Source organism: Falco cherrug, chromosome 1, assembly GCF_023634085.1.
Source record: "Falco cherrug isolate bFalChe1 chromosome 1, bFalChe1.pri, whole genome shotgun sequence".
NCBI lineage: Eukaryota > Metazoa > Chordata > Aves > Falconiformes > Falconidae > Falco > Falco cherrug.
Genome location: NC_073697.1, coordinates 71,659,922 through 71,683,316, shown reverse-complemented (window position 1 = coordinate 71,683,316; position 23,395 = coordinate 71,659,922). Strand labels below are relative to the sequence as shown.

The following is a 23,395-nucleotide window of genomic DNA, read 5'->3' as shown; positions in this document are numbered from 1 at the left end:
CACCACTGCATGGTCCTTGACCTGTGCATTGACCACAGAACAATGCCCAGTTGCTGGCTTGTGTGTACCTCAAGTCTCTCACCTTTGGCCAGCGCAATGTCTCCCCCTGAAAGAGGTGCCCTCCCACCCAAACGGCCACCCTGCAAAGCCTCCTGTTTGCCCGCCCCGGTCGCAGCGCTCCCCAGGGCTGAATGTTGTGGGAGTGAGGAGCAGCTTCCAGGACCCCTGGCCCTGCCCACACCTCTTCAGCTGCTCTCGTGGGAGCTGCTGGCTCCTGGAAGGTCTCTGCCCTCCCAGGGGGTTTCGCTGGCTCACGGGCCACTCCCCCCGTACGCTAAGATCCATCACTCCACTGGGGATGCGCTTGCACCCAAGCCAGGTGCCTCAGCGAGTATTTGTTGAACTAGAGCCTGGATCATCACAGAAGAGATCAGATTAGCTCATCCCCCACGTGTGACATTTGCCAGGTGCCTTCAACAAACCAACTGTCTTGGGATGTTCCCAGTCTTAGACATTACAGTACCGAGTGTGCCAGGCAAGTGCCAGAGGCAAAGACGACTGGGAACATTAGGGACTGCTACTACCGGAAAGGGAAAAAAAACCCCACAGGATAACGGTAATAACAGCTACTAGTCTGTTACTCAACCTCGCAATCCAAACTCTACAACAGATAGCAACCATAAAGAGATATAAAGAGGGGGCTGCCTCCCTGCGCACACAACCCTTAGGAAAGGCAGAAACCAAGAAGGCCTGGACGTCTCCTTTGCTGTTCTCACTTGTTCTCCACTTCACCCCCAGCGTTTGGCCTCAGCCCACCGGCGGAAGAGCCAGCCTGCCCTGAACAAAGACGCTGCACACGAGGGCCAGCAAGTTCACACAACAAAGACCGATTCTGAGTCAACGTGTGAACCTCACTTGAGCCACGACATGGGGAAGAACAACCGGCGTGACTCGCAGCTTAGCTGCTCAGGCGAAAACTACTACCATCACTCCAGGAACATCCCCCATCCTCGGATGGTCCGCCACATACCAGGTAAGACTTCCCGAGAGACCACACAGAGAGCCAGGACAACTGCCCTGGCACGCTCAGAGAGAAATGTGAGCGTAACCACCATTTTGTTCCAAAATACCCACTGCTGCCGTTTCCCATTTCTAAGAGGAGCATTTCCACAGAGAAAGCTGCTGCCTTCATTTCAATCGACTGAGCAGCCTTACCTGTCCTCAGCAAGCAATAACCTCAGCTTAGCCGCACTAAACTCTTTACAAGGTGCAACTACTACTCTTGCACCAAGACAACAAGTAACTGTTTCGGCTGTCGCTACTTTCGGCTTAGTATGTGAACAGAATCAAGGTGCTGAAAATCCTCCACCAGCTACTTCGCAGCACTGCTGCTTTGCCATGTGAAACCCAGTTGGACTGGTATTCCACCAGGAAAACAGCGGCTTGTTAAGAAATCCCTTTGAGCCTGGCTAAGAAAGGAGGGTTCCAATCCTTCATTAAATGCCGCGGCTCTCATTGAAAACCACAAGCCTCTTCTGAAGACACACGGACAAACGACACTTTTCTCCTGATTGGCACCGCTCAGGGAGTGGGCTTCCCCCCACCTGCCCACTCTCCAGGTCGTACCTGGAGCACCATTACTCTTGAGGTAGCGGCTGGTCACACCGTCCTCCCTAACAGGCTGCTTACAGCCCTCTGCCACCTACCCAAGTATGCCAGGTTTACCCAGGGTTTACACACCGTTCCATCAGCCCTGTATCAGGGCCTACAAACTTCAGGTCCGATACCTCCCTTTTCCATCCTTCCAGCACAGACTCTCCTTGGAGATCACCTGCCAAGTTAACTGCGCGTGTTTATTGTAGGAAAGACTGTATCCTTTGGTTTCTTGCACAGGATTAAACAACACTCTGGTCTGTGCTGTAAGCAGCAGCCTGCCAAGAGGACACCCAGAAGGACGTGCCGATGTTCCCGAAAGGCTTGGGAAGAACTCTACTGTGCCTGGAAAGGTAATGGGAAGGAAAAGACATGGCTCTTTACTGCGGCACACTCTCCCTCACTTCTCAACACTGTAACCTGAATTGATGGCCTCCGATTGCTAAGGAGGACAGTGCAAAACAAAAAAGAGGGATGTCAGCATCCCACATGTAGAATATGAGAGCTTGGAAGGGAAATGGTGTCAAGCAGTACGACAGCTAAACCATAACTGTATCGTGTTCAGATATTTAACGCTACTCTGATTTGGTAGTGCCGGGGAGAAAACATCACGCTATACAACAAGCAAGCCCAGGAGAAAGCCTCCTCCCCTCACACACAACGCTTCTTTAGATTACTTACTGCCAGCAGTTCTGCTTGGGCTGACACCGTTCTCTAGAAGCAACACACTGAGGTTCAGATCCAACTTTGCAGCTGTGCTCATAAATTCCAGTAAAGGATTCCTGCTGCCATAACTCTTTAGCCTCAAGCTGCAGCCTTAATGGCTTCCTCACCTGACTTCCACCAGTAGTTACCCGGCATCACTCTCATTCTCCTCCAGCGTTACGCATTTGCCGTAGATATGTACTGCAATCTCGGCAATGTGTAGTAGAAGCTGTAACAGTTAACCTAATGCAGTTAACCTACAGGTGTTCCTGTCCAAGCGAGCGACAGTTTCAGATGTGTTTTCTGCTGCACTCCCTTGCTGGGGACTAGTGTTAGCCCTACGTTTCACACTGCCTTTAAGCGCTGCAGAAATGGAGTCAAGCCACTCCTTTACACGTTGCTTTCTCTTTTGGAAAAGCTTCTGCAGAAACGATACCAAGCCTCTGCACAACCTGCACACAGAGTGGGACTCCAGGACACGCCTCTCACCCAGCATTCCTCCCCATCCGTCAGCTCGCGCGACCGTGCTCGCGTCCAGGGGAGTTCTGACCTCGGTGACACAGATCAGGAAAAAAAGGTAAAGACACGAGGGCTACCGTACATGGATTCCTATCACGGTATGCGTTCCTAGTTCTCTTGAGGATGGTGTGGGACTTCAATGGCCAGATTTCCCACCGCCACCACCCCCGTGGGGAGACTACTGGCTTTCGTATTTAGCATTTACTCCTTAGTTGCTCTCCCCTACCTGGAAGTTGCTATGGGCAATCACTGGTGGAACGACACAGCTGAAACTTGTTCTCTAAAAAGCAGCCTGTCAATCTGGCATGACACATGCAAGGGGCTTTCCACGTAGTAAACACTCTTAGCGTTTCCTTGCGGTGTCTCTGAAGTGCCGCGTACACGGCGCTCATGCAACATCACCTTTTGCAGGCTGGCGTCCTTTGCTCACACTGTGGCAAACCTGATGGGACACCCTGGGCTAGGCCATAAAGCCCACACTCACACAGCTAGGGCTAAATGGAAACACATGCAAAAACTGTCACGAATCAGCTTCTCTTCTTTCATGGTCACTATCCCGTACGTCTTCTAGGTGCTGGATAAAATCAGCCAACTTTTGGAGACAGACTCCCTTACCAAGATCCAAGAATGGTTTGCAAGGGCAAGTAAACAAGGTAACAAAGATACACACCTGCATCCCTTTCTGAGAAGCACGCGCTCTTGTACATTCACATCAAACCCTGAAATTCTCATCGACCTGAGCTGAGTGGCGTTGCCGAGGTGGAAGGAATTGGGACCAGCAAAGTGCACTGGGCCCAGCTGTGGCTGCGCTGAGCAGTCAGGTGACAGCAGACAGAAAGCAGTCACTCACACCTCAGCGCTCTCCGGTTTGGTGCGGGGCGGAAAAACGCGCTCTCCCACTGGGGCTCTGGGCGGCTGGGGGCGGGCAGAAAGCAAACAAAATGTCTCTCTCGTGTCTTTAAGCCCTTTGAAAACGTGGTAAGGGAACTCCTGAATTCACCCCCAGACATCCAGATCAGCAGCAAGTGGGAATTTGAACAAAATTTCTGCTACCTTCACGTTTCAGAGAAAGACTTTGTGTTCAGCCTGGTGGATTGAGAACTGACTGAGAAAGACGTGCTGAAATCTGAGGAAGGTGCAGCAGAGAACATCAACAGCCCGACTCTGCTGAAGCCTCTCCCTCCACATCGGAGAAGCCTAGACGGGGAAATGACGCCGGCCACGTAAAACCTGCAGGGAGGTTGCCACAATGAGGGATAAGCTAAACCCCACAACCAGAAATTTTTGGGTTCTCCTCCTGTGAAAAAGGTAACTTTGTGATTGCAGTTGATCATGGCCAGCCTTCGACAAAAATGCTCCTAAGTACAAGCCACGCCAGGCAATTTGATACAAGTGTAGTTACACGTGTATCACATTTGATACAAGTTTGATACAAGTACCAAGTTTTAGCAGCACTGGAAACCCCTTGGAGAGCAACCTCCTTTTACATTGCGGTGCACGGTTTATACCTACAAAGACCATCAGGGCACTAGACTATCTCCCTTACGAGGACAGGCTGACAGAGCTGGGCCTGTGTAGCCTGGGGAAGAGTGAGAGGGCATCTCCTCAGTGCACATAAATATCTTTAGGGCAAGTGTCAAGAGGATGGGGCCAGGCTCTTTTCAGTGGTGCCCAGCGTCAGGACAAGGGGCGACGGGCGCCAACTGAAACACAGGAAATTCCATCCGAGTGTGAGGGAAAACGCCTTCACTTGGAGGCTGTCGGAGCCCTGGCACAGGCTGCCCAGAGAGGCTGTGCAGCCTCCTTCCCTGGAGATACTCAAACCCCACCTGGACGCGACCCTGTGCAACCCGCTCGAGGCAAACCGGCTTTAGCAGGGGGTTGCACGACATGGCCTGCACAGGTCCCTTCCAACCCCAGCCGTTCCGTGAGCCTGTGACATTCTGAGGTCTGCTCCTGTAAGTCACATGCAAGCTGAAACTCCCTCTGCCAACAAACTCTGGCATCCGCCCTCTGCTAACATCTCGCCCTCACTCTCTGCAGGCTACGTCAGGCCTCCTCAGACCTTTCCAGCTACCAAAGCCCACTCTTGCACCCTCTACCCAGTCAGGGCAAGCCAAACATACTGGCGCTGCCAAGGAACGCCACCGTCACCTCTTTGTGCCCATTCTGAAGCACACAGAGGCAACACAAGCCAGTCCCAGCGTACGTGATCATTTTAACAAAGCCACTCATGCCAGCTCTGACGCTGCCAGCATTTACTATTGCTTGGAACTCAGCTGGAGGAGAGGGTGAAGAGGAATCTTACCTAAGAACTAGAAGGAGGAAGAGGAAACCTCCAAAGCAAGCACCTCTGCTTTTCGACAGCGGTGCCCAGTGAGGCTTCTTTGCCAAAGAGCAGATGTGCTTCTATACTCTCAGCTGCGTACCGAACAAAGCCAAACGAGCCTAACAGCATCCTAAGCCTAGCCTCGTAATATACAGCTTGCTTTTCCAAAATGTTTTCCAGAAAGGGAGAAAGAACATCTTTTGTCCGCAATGCTGAGAAAGAGAGGTCCAGCGCAAGCAGACACGCTCTTCCCAGGGAAGAGCTACAGCTGAGAAAGTGTGGTGGAAACAAGAGGCCGTCCTGCCCTCACACTCTACCAGAAATCTCACCTGTACCACGGCCGCCCCCAAACCACGGATATCCCTTTTCCAGCGGAGGCCTCCCCTATTCACAGCCGCTGAAGCATCTCCCAGCCACCTTCACATACAGAAATATGTGACCTGAGCACTTAGATTATAAAGACAGGCGTTCAGACTTCCTAATAAAACAATTTGATGTTCATTGTATTTTGTCCTCAAGTCATTCAACCCAACCATGCTGCACAGGTACATGAGACGCGAGCTAAATGAAAAGAGGGACAGAGGCAACGCCTTTTGGCATCAGGGTCATCTGTTTGCGTGACTCAGCCAGGCCTGCACAAAGAGCTCTTGTGTGTAGGCTTGGCTCTGCAGTCACAGACATACTGGGGTAGGAAGAGGGGCACGCACACCCTGTCTGCAGAGATGCACACCAAGCCCTAGGCACTGGGGAAGAAAAGAAAAAAAAAAAAAGAAAAAGAAAGACCCTGGACTTGCCACATGTGGCCTGCACAATGACTGCAGTCGTCTGCCTCACAGCAAGCTGGAATTTGCTTTCACAGCTCTCACGACTGGCAGAGAAGCAGCACACACTGTAGCATCCAATGCGGAGGGGGGAGACACGGGCGAGACAGGATGAGACCAAAACCAGCCTTCCAATGCACCGTGCAAACCTCGAGCCGTTGAAATACAGCCAACAAGGACAGAAATGCATCTGGCCCTTTTTCAGGCCCTGTGAGTGGACTGTGAAAGCGGAAGAATTGGGGCTTACCCATCTAAAAGATACCTCTGCCAATTAAATCTCACAAAAACAAGGCAAGGTGACAAGTCAACCCTACTCCCATCTGTTTTCCAGACTCAGATGATTCGGTGCAGACAAGCTCACTCAAGGCATCTGGCCGTTTGCGGGGAAGGAGAGAAACCCTGGCAGCACAGCGTTAAAGAAAGAGGAGCTTAGCTCAGCGCAGAGCTCAGTGTTCTCTTTCCAAGGGCCCCTGCCTTCAAATCATGCCTACTATAGTCACAACTACCACCTCCATTCCCATCTCCCGCTGCAGGAGAGGAGTATGCCAAGACCCGGTGGCCTACCTCAGCTCGGCTTTCTCGTGCTGCTCACTCACTGCTGCACGTGCCCAGCTGTGCTAGAGCCCCCAGCGGAGCAGGCTGGTAAGGCTGAAGGAACGTGTGGCCGCACATTCAGGAAACAGAGTTTTTATGAATGGCTGGCCAAAGGCCAGTCACACAGAGTGGGCATTACTCAGGTCTGCCTGCCAACTCAGACCACAGAGGCAGAAACTCATTCGCATAAAGCCATGTAAATGGGGAACATTTTCCGAGATATGTAATTTCTGTACAGCTGCACAAGACTAGGAGTCTGCCGTCTGCAGTAAATGGGGACGGAGCTTCTAGCAGGACAGGAGCTGGCAGTGCTTTGCAACTTCCCTGGTGTCTTAGGTGTAAACACTACAAAGTCAGCTGGAAACCAGACAGCAGGGTTAAGTGACCACACACTGACAGGGCTGTGGTAATGACTTGTTGAACGGGCCACACTTGAACTTGACCAAATGCTTTTGGGCTGTACTCATGACTGTCTTAGTCCCATTCAAATCTCTGTCCTGAGTGTTTCCTACCAGCTGTCCCTCAGCACCATGCTGCAGCAGCTGAGCCTGAAAACCTTAATTACATCGCAGAGGCCTCACAGGATCACTACTGAACAGAACCAAAACTAAAGCAACCACATTAATGTAGTCTTTCAACAGCACGGTTGCATTCCCTCCATGAACTTTGAAGCTGACAGGTCATGGAACAAACGTGGTAAGAGCCAGAAGGGCAATAGTTTGCAAGGATAGTTACAATCAATTGCACCTTCTCACCCATTTCCCTTTCCAAAGCACCCGTGACTGTATTTGCTAGACGTCTGACAACAAAGCTCTCTCAAGGGCACTTCACCCATCCTAGTAATAAAGAGAAGAACAAGGTTATGTTCAACCTGTGACTCAAGATAAGCATTAAAGCTGTTTGTGTTACGTTATCCTTGATCCCACCTGCCTGCCTTATTAGAGGCCTGGATTCACTAGCACGAGAAGCTGAAGCAGATTCTTACAATCACGTCAGGGTGCAGCAGCGGCAGAGTAACTCTCAAGACTGCTCTGTGAGGCAGCGACGTTTCTGTGTCCTCTGATAAAATTAGATGTCCCAGCTTCTGAACTATTGCTTGTCCCTACCCCAAAAAGCTGGGAGTCTCTAAGCTTAGGATGTGTCTGCTGTTACTGAGAAGGTTCGGGTAGTACCCTGACTTCAACAGTCACACATCCATGTCAACTATTGCTAAATGCTCCGTGAAGTCCTCAGCTTGCAAACTAAGCTTCTTCTGCAAGTACTCCTTTCTATCCTTCTCCCCAGACGTAATCTTATCACTGCAGAGCTGGCCCACTCGAGAAATACGTGAACTCTTTGGAGTGCACAGCAAACGCAGAAGTAAGCAGGAGTTATCCACTGGATCGTGATGACTGAATATGGCCAAGTTTTCAGAGCCTCCTGAAAAACAAAAACAAACACAGAGCGCTAAACTCAGCTACCTGTGCAGCCGTTCCAAACAATGTCATGAAGCAGTCAAGAAGTAGAATAAAATGCATTAGAATAACACTGACTATTACCAGCTCTGTAACTTACTCGCTGTAGTTAAGTAAAGGAACACTTCAATTCTATCTGAGAACGACAGGAAGCCAGAAGAAATGCACTAACAGTGTCCTCGCAAGAAAGTCAGTCATGCCGCACACCTGGATTCTACAATTCACACCAGGGTAACCGACTTCCCCAGCCCACACCCACTCTCCTTCTACAAGAGAAGACAAGAAAAAATATCTAACAGGTGTTCCCTGCAACAAAGTAAGATGAGATTAAAAATACTGAATCACTCAAACGTCCCCCAATACGCATTGCTGGCCCCCTGACTTCTCAACCAGCTGACCACTGCTGCAGAGGTAGGACGTACTACCTGGCGAGTCCGCGACCTTCTTCACAGAGGCAGCCACAGGCACTCGGGCATTAAACAAAGACACAGGACACAGCATGTGAAGTACGTGGCGGCACGTATATCAGGACCCAAGCAAAATACAGCACAAGGCCAAGACCGCTCAGCATGCTTTTTCCCAGGCGTGTCGGTCCATGGCCAGCCTACCAGCCTCCGCTTTCATGCTGCAAAAAGACGCTGGTGAGACAGGAGGACTGCCTCCCTGCTCTCTCAGGAGGAGTTGCAGCACCATGGCAAGCGCTGGAGGGGTCACAAATCGCACAAGCACGCTTGCTTTTACAAGCTGTTCTCTCAGAACCTCTCACAAACGTCCAAAGCCAAAGGTTTCAGCGTCTCGCATTTGACCTGACGCTGGGGCAATTTTCATGTGCTGCAACTAATTTGGCTGTTTTCAACAGTGACTTCACACTGGACTCACTGCAAGAATGGGCCCTTTGGGGCTTCTTGAACACGTCGCTTCACATAGCCGCAACCGGCTGCCTGAAAGCAAATCACCGCTTTACTCTCTTAGGATCGTGTCTACAGCTGGTGAATACACTGATGAACAGCCAGGCACCTGAAGCATTTAGAAAAGGGTCAGTGCGCACATCGGTGTGAGTCCAGGCCCGCCAAGAACAGCCTCTTCTAGGTGGCTGCAGAAGTGTAGGACGCTGAAAGGCTGAGAACGGCAGCAGCAGCCAGAGGGCTGAGCCCATCGAAACCCCAGTCTACTCTCGCTTGCTGTTCTATCTCGCCAGTTAACACATCCCGAGGACAGCATCCGGGAGAGACGACGCATGACCACAGGCATGAACTTCAGCCTAGTATCACCTGACGAGCTTAGCACAAAGAGAGAGCAAAGGGAAACAGCAGCAATGCCCCAACTCCTGGCTAAGGCGCCAGCGAGAGGACAGGAAGAGCGGGCGACTGAGACAAGCAATGTGTACAAAGAGGCCGCACAGCCGGTCCCCAAGCTGCTGTGATGCTGCCGAGCTGGAAGGCTCCCGGTGCCAAGAGCAACATACCGCAGAGCACCTTTTCCTTCTCTTTCTCCACAGGCAGGTAAGCTTCAGATTTGCAACAGCTTGATCTGAAAATACGTGCATGCGCACGGCGCGGGTGCGTTGGCCTCATTTCACTGGCAACGATGCAGGACAGGCTGCGTAATGCCGTAAGAGGCTTTCGGACCCACTCAGAAAGTCTCCAAAGTCCCCAGTTTGTCTGTGCCACCTGCTCGTGCACTCTCAAGCCTGAGGAGATGAGGCACGTGTACGAAACCATCTTAAGGAAACCTTAGAGAGGCTGAAGAGCCTTAGATCAGGTTTAATAGGTGCTATGTGCATTAACGCGCAGAACCTCAGCTGTAACGATGTAGCTCCTTGTAATTGCATTGCTTGGCACGTTTACATCAGAGAATCAGTGTAATAGACGGTGGGCATACTCACGCTGCACTTCTTGTTACAGAAATAAGAGCAGCAATGCTCTCATGAAAAAGCTGATCTCGTTTCGGGAACAAAAGCAATCACATTTCTGTAAAGCCTAACAAAAAAGCCCACATTACTTGAGCCACTAGCCACCCTTCTAACAGAACAGGCTTTTCTACGGCTGTTCAAAAAGAACAGACAGAAACGCACCGACTGTAGAAAGCCACAACCTGTTGGTTGCCAACCCTTTACAGGCCTGTGGGGATCCCACTTCTACTCTCCGTTTGAAAGCAGTAACAACAGAGGGAGGAATGAAAATGGATACAAGCCAAGCCATGCCTGGGTCAGCCCCCTGATTCCAGCTCAGCTCAGAACAACAGTTACGATGACGTCTTCTTACGCTCTTCAGCTGACCCGCGCGGAAGCTGTACTTGCTCAGAAGCTGCAGTTACCTGGCTAGTCCCTACAGGAGAAAGGGATGGGGCAGGCTCACAAGCCTGAAGCGAAGCCACGCTTCCACGGTCTCCGTTTCCGTCCTTTGCAAGAGCACTTCAGTCAGTTAGAAATGAGTGGAACCAGAACATCCAGCCAAAACTGAGACTATGCCTCTTTTTGTAAAGGAAAAATATTTTGACAGAGAAAACAATGCACGCAGGATCATGTCATAAATCAGACCTACTGAAACTCAGTAAGTGACTTGAAAGAGAGAGCTCCTGTCTCCTGGTACTGTTCTGAGGCTCCGTGATCAATTTTGCTAGGAGGACCGAGAAGTAACCAAAAGCGATCGTGACGCCTCAACTCCATGCGCACCATGTGCCAGCCAAGGCACGTGATTCGCGCTTGCGCAGACGTCCAACCTGCTCAAGCTGAAGTCTAAAGCATTGGCGTAACCCCACGCTCGTAGCTCATCTACCGACCCCAGCTATCTGCGCATGGTATACAAGTCAGCGTGGCTCAGCTGATGAAGGCAGTTTGGTTGCTGGTGATTGTCTGTTGAGGAGCTCAGGAAAATTAGAATTTCTGCTTGTTTGTGCCAAGTGTTCATGCACACTTGGCAACGGCACTAGCGGAACAGGTTGTGAGGTCACCATTCACCGCTTTCAAGAAAACTTAGGGCAGAAACAGAGAAGGCGGCATCCATTCAAATAGCATCTACTAATGCTCTTGGGTAACGTGCCCAACTTGGTATGTAGAAAAAGTCACATTTAAAAGAATTAAAAAAAAAAAAAAAAAAGGAATGCAATCGCTTCCTTGGGAAACAAAATAAATTCTACATTTGCCATTACTTTATTTTTTACAAAAATAAGCTATTAATACGGAAGCTTCAGGGTAAAAAACCACATTTATCTTTGCCCTTCATGTCCAGGAACAGCTCTGGGCCAGCTACGGAACTATCGAGCATTGGGACAATCCGGTGTCACAAGGGCAGCAGATGGTCTTTGGAGCAGAACCACTTCACGTCCAAACTTCATCCCACGGACTACGTGTCCCATCTTTCCCATCGTCTCATTGTGAAGCCTAGTCGCTGTCCGAGTCATCGTCTCCATCTTTTTTTCCAGACAGAGCACGCTTGGACGAATCATCGGCCTCTCCCAATGCAACAGCCCCTTTCCGCTGTGGCAAGACACTGAAGAAGGCGTCCTTCCAGTCTTTCTTCTCCAGGTACGCCAGGATGATCTCAAACACTGCAACATCAAGAAAGACCACCAGCTCTTCAACAAGGAGGTAAAAGAACTGCTGATAGCACCACCTCCCACATCCATCCTTACAGAGCTTCTCATGCATTCGCTTGCAGCATCTTCAGGCTAAATCTGGTGAAGCACAAGCAGAAGCGCACACGGCAAGTCTGCTACAGCCGCAGCCTAAAGCCAAGCACACTGTGAGCCCCCAGTTACTACCGCAGCGCTTTCCTGCAGCGGCTCCACTTTGAATTAATTGCCCTCGGGGACAGAGAGGAACGGCCCCCCACTACTGCAGCTCTCACCACTGCCCTTTATACAGGCACTAATGCTTTCCCACATTCGTTTGACAGGAATATTGCTGTGGATGCACCTTGACAAGGACTTGGTCCCCTCCCTAACATAAGCGCAGCCCAAAGTCTTCCTGAAACCTGCCGTCATTGTCTTTCTCTTACTTTTACACCTGCACTTGTGGCAAAAATCCTTATTAGTCTCCAACTCCATGACCCCTTCTTGCCGTTTCTAGGATGCTGACTCTAGCAGCCATCTCCTCCTCCTCCTCCTCCTCCTCCTGTTTCAGCTCCTAAAACTTTCCCTAAGTGACAATAACCCCAGACAGCATTACATACAAACCTCACTGGCAGATTCTTGCCTAGAACAACCCCAGGCTATCCAAAAACCCACTCAACACAGACTGTGGCTCGGCAGCAGCAGGCAAGGCTGCAGGAGGCCCTCTGGCTGGCGAGTAAGCCAGACCTGGATGACAAATGCGGGACAGAGGGGTGGCTCGTCTGGCTGGGGGCTACAGGAATAGTGCTGACACCACCGGAGAATGCTGACTTCAAAGAACGCCCGCAGCACAAGCAGCCTCAGTGCCGAGCGACAGCATACGAGAAAGGTTCAAAGGAGCCCTGGAGGGGAAAAAAGCCTGACAGAGAATTAGGCAGGCATTCAGAAATGGGGGAGCAGCATGGACCTCATACTCGCCGAGAGCCAAGTTACAGAAAACTGTCACATTTACTAGAGGCTTCCTGCACCCAGGCTGACGGGACAGCCAGCTGCTCCCTGGGACGCTGATACTGAAGAGCTGGCCATTTCACTAAGCAGGCTATTCACCTGCAATGTACTGTGAAGGCATGAGCTCTCCAAGGACTGTATCACTATCGCTGTTACTGCAGAAAGCACCTGTGGCAAAAATGCCGGCTGAAGAGACAAGAGGAGTGTAAGGAGCACGTTTCCTCTCCCTTGCCTTGGAACTTCCTTTATCTGCATAGTGAAAACGGAACTGATGGAAACACAGTGGCTTCCACAGGAGAACAGAGGCTCCTTGGATGGGCTGCGATAGCAGCAACAGTCTTGTGCAAGGACACAAGGCGGCAGTGGGAACAGCCGGCAGCCTCCACTGCAGGCTGGAATGAAGCAACACCGTCTTGTAGCGTACGTTACAAAGCATTAGCCTTGGCATACAAACTTGAACAGAAGGAAACACACTCTCCCAGCTACACCTGCAGCTGTGCTTTGCAACACAGTGTTTTACATGGATCTCAGATCATCCAAGCTTGATAGTTCCAGGTCGAGTCAAGGAAAAAAGAAAAGTCTCCTCTTACACCGTGTCAGTTTCCTGGCATCAAGTATTTCACACATACCCGTCTCCCTCATGCCTTTTTAACATGGCAATGCAGGCACCGAACTGCCCGTGGAAATGCATGGAGAGTCAATCCCAGGAGAGGAGGATTCTAAGTAAATAAGCAAAAAGCAACAAGCAAGTTGCCCTGTTACTGACACCGCCAGTCTCCCACCACCAGACGGCCAGTTTCATTAAGGCACTTCAAAGCCTGACAAGGCCGCTCGGAAGGACTTTCTCCTTCTACAGGACTTCCCAAATTCACACCTGTCACAAGAAGCTCCCCAGGGACAGGGCAGGCCCTGCAGTCTCCTCTGCTGAGCCCCGTACCGTCCTCGGCTTGCTTCCACTGCTGCACCGAGGCCAGAGTTACCAAATCAAAAGAGAAAGGGCGAGCAATGGTGCAGTTACACTAAGCAGCACGGTGGATGTACTCACAGCAAAACACAAAAACCTCGGTGCAAATGTCCTTCTCCTCACCTACACAAAATTTAGAACAGGAGACTGGAGAGGCAGCTTGATTCTCTCCACCTTACTCATGCCTTACTGCCCTGAAAGCTGTCTTTTAGGCTCAGCTTGTAAGCTATCAGGGTTACCATATACAACAGCCTTTGGGACAGCTAGTAAAGGCAACTCTGCTTTTGGTGGTGGGGGGGTTGTGTTTCTTTCCTGCCCAGAAACCTTAAGCAAAACACTGCTCTAGTATAATCCTTGCCTTACGAAGTGTCTCCGCGTTAAGAGCCTTTCAGCCGTGATCTGAAAATGTTTGAGAAGGGCAAGGGAAGACAAGCTCACGCAAAATGAAAGCTCGCCAAATAAAGTGCAGTGAAATCAAATGCCTATTTAAATACCTGGCACCAGAAAAATGCACAAGACCATAAAGCAGATAAATGAAAGCATCAATTAAGCGACCCAGTATATCCAGCCCTTAAACATGTAGAAGAAAGCCTTCAGAAATATTGACACTAGAGGTCAGTATAAGATTATTGCAGGAAAACTCCAGCACAAAGCTATAGCTGGGATAACTTTGGATTAGTAACCCATAAAGTCCTATTATTGCCTACATAAAGCTACGGCTAAAGATCAAGTTTTAGAAATGTAAAATCTTAACAAAGACATGGATTCCGATGATAATACTATATTCTCCTCCACATGTAAATAATCTTTACTAGCATGCAAATACGTACCTCATCAACCAACGGCACTTTAAGAAAATAAAGTTATCAACAAGCAATGTGTTACAGAATCGAATAAACTTAAAATAAACTAAGGTAAGATAAAAGAATGTGAGGTGGGGCAAAACAGGCTTGGACACCATGCCAAAAACTTCCACAAAGGTCTGAGTAGGCTCTATTTTGCCTACACTTTTGTTTAATGACAGGGAAAGGTAATCTAATAGTAGAACTGAAAGTTTAAACGGAGTAGGATTCAAGACTCGGGTGAGCAATCGTATACTTCAATCAGAACCAAGAAAGCAGGTGCAGATACAGCTATGAAAACTCAGTCGGTGGAGTACTGCTGATAACAAATGAGGCGAGCCTACAGGTACCTAAGGAGTTACTGCTGAACAAAACTGTCCAAAGAGGTGAAAGCATTACAAATGTTTATCCTTCCCTGGGATAAAATACATGGGAAGTTTCAGCATTTTACTCACTTATACATTAAGCCTGGAAACAAGGCCAGGATGGTATGACTCTCAAAATTACTCATGGGACGTGTCAACACAACAGGAGGTGCACTTTTAAGGGGCTAAGACACCATCCTTTACATTTAATTGTGTCTAAAACAGTTAAAGGCCAGGTCAATTACTGTATCCCAAAGGCAACTAGATTCAAGTCCTATCAACATCACCAAGTAAGAGGTAGGCATCTACAGCACAGTGCACATGTTGAAGGTTCAAATGCTGAATATCACAAGTATATTCTAGAATAAAGTCATAATTTTGTGATTTAAAACTTACCATGATTGACAGCTAACACTTTCCGACTGTTCATCTTGACAAAATTCCCAAGCGGGAGCTGCGCGTGACCAATTCCCTGCTCTACAGCTTTTCTGTAAGTAATTCCCTGTGGGAAAGACACCAAAACAACTGGAATGAGAGTCACCGTTTCAGAGCAGCCCATACAGTTTCCTACAATTACATTTTCTGGCACGAGTTTTGGCCACAATCTTCCTTTAGGAGATAATTACAAAAGAGAAACTTACCCTGATTACACAGTACCTGCTTCAAGGGCTACCTCTGTAAAACTTGATACTTTGAATATATGACACATTGTGAGTACTGTCAAAAGGATCATAAACAAAACTGGTGCATGCAGCCACAGTTCTAGAAAGTGTCAGCCACAGCCTGCTTTAAAGGTGATCTTACAAAGTTACTCAGATCGCAGTAACCAGGTATTTTTCCAGAGGAAGAGTAAAGGAAAAAGAAATGTTGTTTTCTTTTTTAAACCTGGCAACTCCCGTGTCCAAGATGGGAAAAAAAGACCTCTTAACACTGTGCAAACACTTTATACCATAATGACTATATCAAGGATCTGCTTTAGCTCTCTCCTAACTTTCAGCTGTGGACTAGTTGCTGAGGTACCACTTCGTAAGGTTTAGGACCCATCCCTTTTTGGGGGATCATTGAAAATATCAGCATCACATTGCAATATTAAACATGTCACCAGAAACTACATAAAAGTATCTTCGAAGAAAAAGCAGTAACAGTGCTTTAATTTCCTGGCTGCAGTCTTTGTGACATTCCAGGTCCACACAGCATGATCCCACATACAGGTATGGAACCAGATGCCAAAGGTATGTCTGTTACTTAGCCAAGTTCTCCTGACAAGCAAACGCATTAAACTGAGACATCCAGGATTCAAGCGCTGTTCTTCATCTGTATTTGGGCACATGCACATACAAGCGCACGCACATGCACAGACACACAAGTACATGAACAGAAACCAAACCCTTTTGTCTGAAAGTAGAACCCTCAGTAAGCTGAGCAGTGTTATTAATTCCATTCCTAGATTTAAAATTAAAAAATAAAATCCTACCTAAAAAGCTCAGCATGGCTGCACTTTGGAACACAACCTATTGCTAGCAAGTTTTACTTTATAGCTACCAGAACTACCAAGTCTTTTTCCCCATTTCTTCAAAACTTTTTTGAATTAAGTCTTTTTTGAATAACTTTTCTTGTTATTTATTTTTGTTAGCTCACACAGGAACAGCATTAATGTCAAATAAGGTGCAAGGGAAAAAAAAAAAAAAAAAGGCTCTGTAAGGAAACGGACCCCACAGTTTACCTTGTGGTGATTGTGATCCACCAGTCCTCCAATCACATAGGCTTTCTTCTCATCGAGCTCACTGAGAACATCTGGGGAATCTGAGGTAAGATATACTAGGTCTTCTTTCTTTATTAGCTCACTGTAGTGCTCTGTTCTAATTTGGATATCCTGAAAAAAAGGTAGTTGAAAGAAGTTACATTCAATTATTTCTGATTAATTGCTGGGCAAGATTTACAGACCCGAGATGGAACCAGCAAAAATAAATCCAATAGTATGTAGTCATTCCACACCCCTCATTCATGTTTAAGTGCATAGCCATAGCACAGTGCAGATCGATTTCTGCATAAGTAACTCACAGGTCCTACAGCACTGACTTGTAAAAATCACCAGAAAATTTTCTGAAACCCCAAAAGAACTTTACGAATCCTTAAGTTCTTGTGATTCCTTTCAAATGTTAACATATTTCTCCTAGGGATCCAAGTAATTTTCAAGTCCACCTTCCTAAAAAAAAGTCAAACCAGAAGTAAATGCTTAATTAACATTACTTCATTGATCAGAGAGGTTTATGCTATGCTTCTGCAAAGCAGCTATCGCAGAAGACATGCTAAAAGTAAAACTTCTTCTTTACACAGAGTGCTCTTCATCTGAAGTTGCTGGAATACTGGTTTAACAGGAAGTCGCAAAGAAAGCCAACATGAGTTTGACCATAAGACAATCCACTTCTCTAAAGACCACTTTAGTGTTGAGAGGCAACATGACTGAAGTGAAGGTGCACACAAGAGAATCACATCATGACTTCAGAGCCTTATTTTTTCCCAAGAAAAAAACCCCCATTGTTAAGACAGATGACTGTCAGAACTGCCGAAATCAAGCAGTCTTGCTTGGTCTATCAGAGAACGGAAACTGTTTAATAACACCGGTAAAAATAGATGTGTGCAGAGTTTTTCAAGCAAAAATCAAATCTAGATTCAACACAAGCAGTCTTTGGCTTATTTAAGTTAAAGTAGTTAAAAACACAAAGACCCACACCATTTCTAACATGCTACTGCTCTGACGTCATAGAAAAACCCACATGGAAAAAGCACAGGTCCCTCACAACGAACAACCTAGTTAGCAACTATAATCAGGACGACTTTTTCTCTTTTTACAGAAATAGTCAATTATTCACCTTCCAGTTCACCCATCCTTTGTCATTTTCATTCATGTTGCACTTCAACTGTCCCCCGTGGCTGGTCAAATAAAACTTCGAAAAGAACAAACAAGAGGTACAAAATACTGAAATGTTAACACGTCAGTCTGTTTCCTCTCTGTACAACACACTTTCTACCCTTAACTATTTGCTGGGTTTAGTTTTGGGGTTTTTTTTGCTGGTATTTGCTAGTTCTAGTTGCTAGTATTAAAACCAATAATTCTTTAGATGAAGTGGTACTAAGACCATATTCATACATATTTAAAAGACAAATATGCACTTACAGTCACTTTTTTTTTTTTCCATCTGTTGAAGATAATACTGGGCATCACAGTATCTTAGTGGCATGCCAGTATTTGGCACTCTTCATCTGCATGCACTCACTTTTTTTCATATATATGGAGAATTTTGTAACATGTGGCTTGAAAATTAACCTACTACAATAGAAATAATTCTCTCACTAAAAGAGGCAGATTTTTTTTCTACTACAGTTCTCACCACTTAAGCCACAGCTACCTTTCTCATATGCTTGATACATGGCAATACAGTCAGTGCTCAGATTGTTTAAACATACCTGCACAGGATGGAATGCTTTGCGATTTTCTGCATAACATCTCTGAATTTGCTTGTGAAGCTTCTTAACATCCTGTATACAACACAATTTGTTTTTACATAGTCCTTCAGACAGAGCACCACAAAATGCTTTACCATGAGCCAGTCAGAAGCTAAAGAGAGGAAAAAGGAAGCTTTTAACTGGCAAAAGCGATACTGATAGTGTGGACATCAAACCCTGAGAAAAAAACAGCCATTGTGAAGGGATTACGCTGACAAGGAAACACATCTTCCACAAAAGTGTGTTTAGAGACACCTCTACATGTGTGCTTGATTTGCATGATGCTAGGAAATAAACAAAACAAAAAAAATCACTGGAATTTAATCATATGTAATAACATACTCAAAATTATCTGAGGAATCAAGCAGATTTATCGTTGTGACAACACCCATGAAATACATGAGAAAACCCTGAGAACATAACAGTTCATATTTCAGAAAACTGCGTTTGCTTAATTAACGTGAAGAAGGCCCAAATAATACAAATAATTTAGTAGCCGGCTCTGGCATTTTGACCTGAAAAATTGGAAACAGGTAACCAGTACTACTTAAAAGGCAACAGACTTAATTTTCAGCTAGTTATGGTTTTTGTATGGTATATTACACAGTTTTATTCTCAGTGCCCCCAAAATAGCAGTTTGTAAGTATAACTGATTCCCACTTTAAAATGAAATATCATTATATTGCTTTGATTCATGTAGTACTTTGAGAATGTTTTGTTATCTCTGTAAACTAGACTTTATCATTACAGTATTGTAATGCAAGTTTTTACAGACACTAGAAAAGCATTTAATTAACCCCACTGCCAAAGGCCACAGCCACCTTCGCTTACAATGCTTCAGCCTTGCCAAACATGTGCACAAGTGCCAGTTTTTAGATCACATTTAACAGGGGCTCTGCCTGCCTGACCAAGGAGGGAAATGTGTTTCACGAAGGACAAAGCTCAGCAAGAAACGCCCAGTCAGCATCTCCAAAACTATCAAGGGGGTTCTCTGGTCTCTTCTGGAGCGCTGCTGAAGGGTTCCTCAGGGAACCAAGTTCCAAAATGCCATCTGGAGCTTCCCAAAAATTCTGCAGTGAGGCAGCAAAAGCCTCCGCTAGTGCTATACAAGCCCGGCATTACACTCAACAAGTAGCCAGACTGGCTTTGCAAAAGCTTGAATTCAAGCAGTCCTGCAGAACAGCAAAGTCCCTGGCAGCAGCAGGGCTCAGGATAACAGGGAGGGGAGAGGTCTGCCTCAGAAACCAAAGGCTGCACTCCTAGAGGAGGCTGCAGATTAACATACTTTCCTAGTAGAGTTAAAGCTTTTTGATCTGAAAACACCACACCAAGTGCCTTGTTCGGTGGCTGAATATATCATGCTGAACTTTCTGATATTTACCTACCCTGTGATCATCTCACCCATCCTTTCATCCACTCTAAAATTTTAGGTATGAGCAGAATAGCGTCCTCCTGTCCCAACTGCTTCTCATGTGACTGAGAAGAAAAGCTCAGTATCATCATGACGCTCAAAATTCTCATTTCCACAGATACTTACTAACACGGCTGGGAACCTCACATCTACTTTGAAAGAGAAAGTAACTGGATGTGGCATTTGCAGCCCCTCTAGCAAAACTATTTTGAGGCAGAATTGCATCTAACTTCATGGTGAACACACGGCACAAACTGTTTCCATATTCCTGGTTTTGGAATCAAATCAACTTACTGCATCTCCATGAATGCAAACAGAATCTTTGGCAAGCTTAAATAAAGGTAACATTCCAAACCCTAAAAAATTCAGCTACTGACACAAGCAGGTCTGGGAGTCATCACAATCTGAAACATACTAACTGTCCTCTGCAAGTTGCTCTCCAGTTTCTGTGCTCTGACATTGCACCAATACTGTCACCAGAGGTTCTTTCAACATGTATATGTGATGGGTAAGTTCCTCTTACCTTCAGCACCATCAGATCGTCAAAGCTACAGTCCACAATGAGGCGAAGTGTACTAGGAACAACTTCCCTTCGCATACGCTTTCTGACATTCCCTTCATTATTGGAGTCCAATTTTGACTGACGTTCTAGTTTTCTCTTCTGGCGTTTTTCTTTTCGTTTCTGCCTAAATAAACAAACAAATCTTCAAAAAACAGTGCCAAACCTGCTGAGGTATGTGTTGTGCACATAAATGCATACTTTCATATCAAGGTGGCTGTCCCCTGACTGTGGTAGTTTAAACTTATCCTGTTGCTTGCATTTGTGCTAAGCTGATACCAGCATGAAACACACACTCCATCTTTCTGAGGTTCTCTATGTACCTCCAAAGACAGGCATCTAACACAAATTTAATGAACTCAATAGTGGAAGTCATGGATTTAAGGATGCTCTGAGTCAGGTCTCAGAATAGAAACAATCAAAAAGATTGTCAAAATTGCAGTATCAGGGTCAGAATGTGGGAGGCAATTTACCTCCTGTTCCACTGAACAGTTTTTCAAAAGGCTTCCGAAGCAATTGTTTCTTCCTCCTGCTCCCCCAGTGCGAGCAGGCAGTTAGTCGGGAGATCACATTCTGGAGACAGCTACTTTAACAACCACTGCCTCAGGAAGTCACTTCACATTCAGCACATCAAGGATAAACTACGACCAGCCCACTTGCAGATACATAACGCACTCTCTCAACAGAAAAAAACAGAAGCTCATCATCTTCCAAAACTATGTTAACAAATCATAAACCAACATAACTTGTAGCACAGCATTTCATGTGTCAAAAGAAATTTTTTTATTCACAGTCTTTGTAAGATTCACCAAGTACCAGCGCCATGGAAAGAGGGCACAGCCCATTCAGAAAGGCACAAGGCCACATGCTATTTCTCCCTTCTGACAAACCAAAACCACGCAAGTTTGAACCTCTCCTGATAGCCTCGGCAAGCTGAGAAACACTTCCAGTATGAAGAGGGGATGCTTACCTTTATACCTTCTTCATATGCAGGTGGAGTAGCCTGCTTTAAACCTGGCACGGGAGAAAACTGGTTCAACTGCCTTGACTTGCTAAAGCAACCTACACAGAAATTCTGCTGACACATGGTTACTATTGGCACTAAACACTAAAAATGTCCTTGGAAAGCTATTTTGCAAACCGTACCTCCGTAGATCTTTCTGTTCTTCCCACTGTTTCTGCTTCAGAAGCTTCTTCCTTTGCCTCTTGGACACGGGCTCAAGGCATTCTTCCTTGTCTGAGCCTGCCTCCTGTTTCCCTACTGGACTGTCACTTGACTTCACCTCTCCTTCCACATCAGGACCGTCAGGGGACATGGCATTTTCCATTGGCACCTCTGGCCTTCCTGTTGGCATTTCTGATGACATGAGCTTTTGGCCAGGTTCACCAACTTGTTTCTTAACACGTGATAAATATGTCATGAAAAGCAAACTTTTCCCTCACCAATTCTGTAAGACAAAACAATAGTACGAGTGTTATTAACAAGCTCGCATAGAGTAAGTATCACTCTGCACCTACCATAAACCTGAATAAAGAAACAATAATGAATAAGAGACAGCCTTTTTTTGTCTAAAGCTAGGTTAGTGTCTCTGCAAACAGTAACACATAAAATACTGCAGAGATAATAACCTGTGTTCAGTTCATGTCTAAAACTCTGCCTGCTACATCCACAGCTATTCCAGAGTTTGCAATTAAAAATCTTGTGAAAACACAACTGCCTAAAAGTCAGGAAGCGTACTGGCTTAAATGTCAAACAAAAAGCATAAGCAGCACTATTGCGTGTACAGAAACTATTTTCAAACAGAAAAAATCAGAGGTATCTTTCAATATAACTATGGCAGCATGTTAGAGAAATATAATTTTGAAGAGACTAAAGCCCAGGGGGGAGGTGGGGGGGAGGAGGGGGGTTGTGTGTGTGTGAACTAGCTGTACCCCTCCAAAAACTAATTTTTATTTCTTCTGAGAACCAGAAACATTGGCCATCTGTCAGGGGACAAAACACAGGAAATAAGGGAATGAACAACCTAAACTGTTACTCAGCAAAACACTCTCCGTTCGAATCAAATACAATTATACCTTTCCAATGTACCTTTCCAATGGCAAGTGTTGTTTTTTCATACTAATGTGCCCCTATACTCAATGGTGGCACAGTTTTTCCAAAGATAACTACTTCACTGGAGAACACTGCATCTACAGAGCCAACATGCAGAAACAATGCCCTGGCTTCTTCAGTAACAGAAGAGCCAGAAAACTCAGAGCAGCAGAAAACCGTAAGGTTTGGCTAACACACCCCGATGGCCCAGTATGGCGGTGTTAAGACAGAAGGTCGAGGGAGTAGAGACGACTGTGGGTGCCGAACACCATGGCCTCGCGTGGCATGAGTCTGCCACCACCACAGCACGCACGCCCCGCAGATACTGCGTTCTATACATACATCTGTTTACATATATATAGATACGTATACACACATACAACTATATATACGCGTATCTCTGTATACACACATTATATACGTAGAAACACACCCATTATTTCTGCTCACGCGCCAAAGTACCTCATAACTCCACAGGACCAACCTCCCCCGCCCACAGGAGCCCGCGAGGGCCGCGATCCCCCCACAGGCGGCAGCTCCAGTCGGGCGTGGGCAGGGGGGTCACACTCCCCAGGCCCTTGGGAGGCCGCCATTTCCTCCTCCTGCCATCTGAGGAAAGCCAAAGCCGAGCCCCAGCCCCAGCTCCCCGCTCCCCCTCACCGCCTCAAGGGGTAACGGACGCGGCGGGAGAGCCCGGGCAGCAACGTACCCGCCAGCCGCCCCACGCGCAGGGCCGCGGGCGGGGGGGGCCCGCGGAGGCGAGGAGGCGGCGCAGAAACCCCACCCCGCGCGCGCACCTCCCCGCCGGCCACGACTGCAAGTCCCGGCGAGCAACGGGCGGCGGTCACGCGGCGCTGAGGGGGCGGGCTCCGGCACGCGCGTCCAAGGCGAGCTCCCCGCTCCGCCCCGAGGAGCGGCTGTTGGCTGCGGCGGGGAGGGAGAGTTGCGCTCGCTCCGGTCCCGCCGGGCGCGGCGGGGGGGGGAGCCACGCTGATGGCTCTGCCCGGAGCCGGCTCTGGT

The 23,395-nt window shown here is 47.3% G+C and overlaps 1 protein-coding gene and 1 long non-coding RNA gene across 4 annotated transcripts; one reads left to right on the top strand and one right to left on the bottom strand.

Annotated features, from left to right (window-relative positions):
- The first annotated feature begins 2,860 nt into the window (after positions 1-2,860).
- Positions 2,861-4,839, top strand: LOC129736455 (uncharacterized). The gene is made up of 3 exons (XR_008733071.1): positions 2,861-2,935; positions 3,449-3,530; positions 3,944-4,839. It is a non-coding gene; the product is annotated as an uncharacterized LOC129736455 (long non-coding RNA).
- A 6,147-nt stretch (positions 4,840-10,986) lies between these two features.
- Positions 10,987-23,154, bottom strand: LOC102053593 (tRNA methyltransferase 10 homolog A). Of its 3 annotated transcripts, none has more exons than XM_055699414.1 (8): positions 23,085-23,109; positions 21,430-21,731; positions 20,248-20,410; positions 18,275-18,346; positions 17,680-17,754; positions 16,530-16,679; positions 15,203-15,308; positions 10,987-11,624 (listed from the first exon to the last, which is right to left on the bottom strand). In XM_055699414.1, the coding sequence occupies exons 2-8, from the start codon at positions 21,702-21,704 to the stop codon at positions 11,458-11,460; spliced, it is 1,008 nt and encodes a 335-aa protein (XP_055555389.1). In that variant the 5' UTR covers positions 21,705-21,731; positions 23,085-23,109; the 3' UTR covers positions 10,987-11,457. The 3 variants fall into 3 exon arrangements, with proteins under 3 accessions (XP_055555389.1, XP_055555383.1, XP_055555376.1); XM_055699408.1 differs by having other exon boundaries at positions 10,991-11,624; positions 23,036-23,154; XM_055699401.1 differs by having other exon boundaries at positions 10,991-11,624; positions 22,838-23,147.
- Positions 23,155-23,395: the final 241 nt, after the last annotated feature.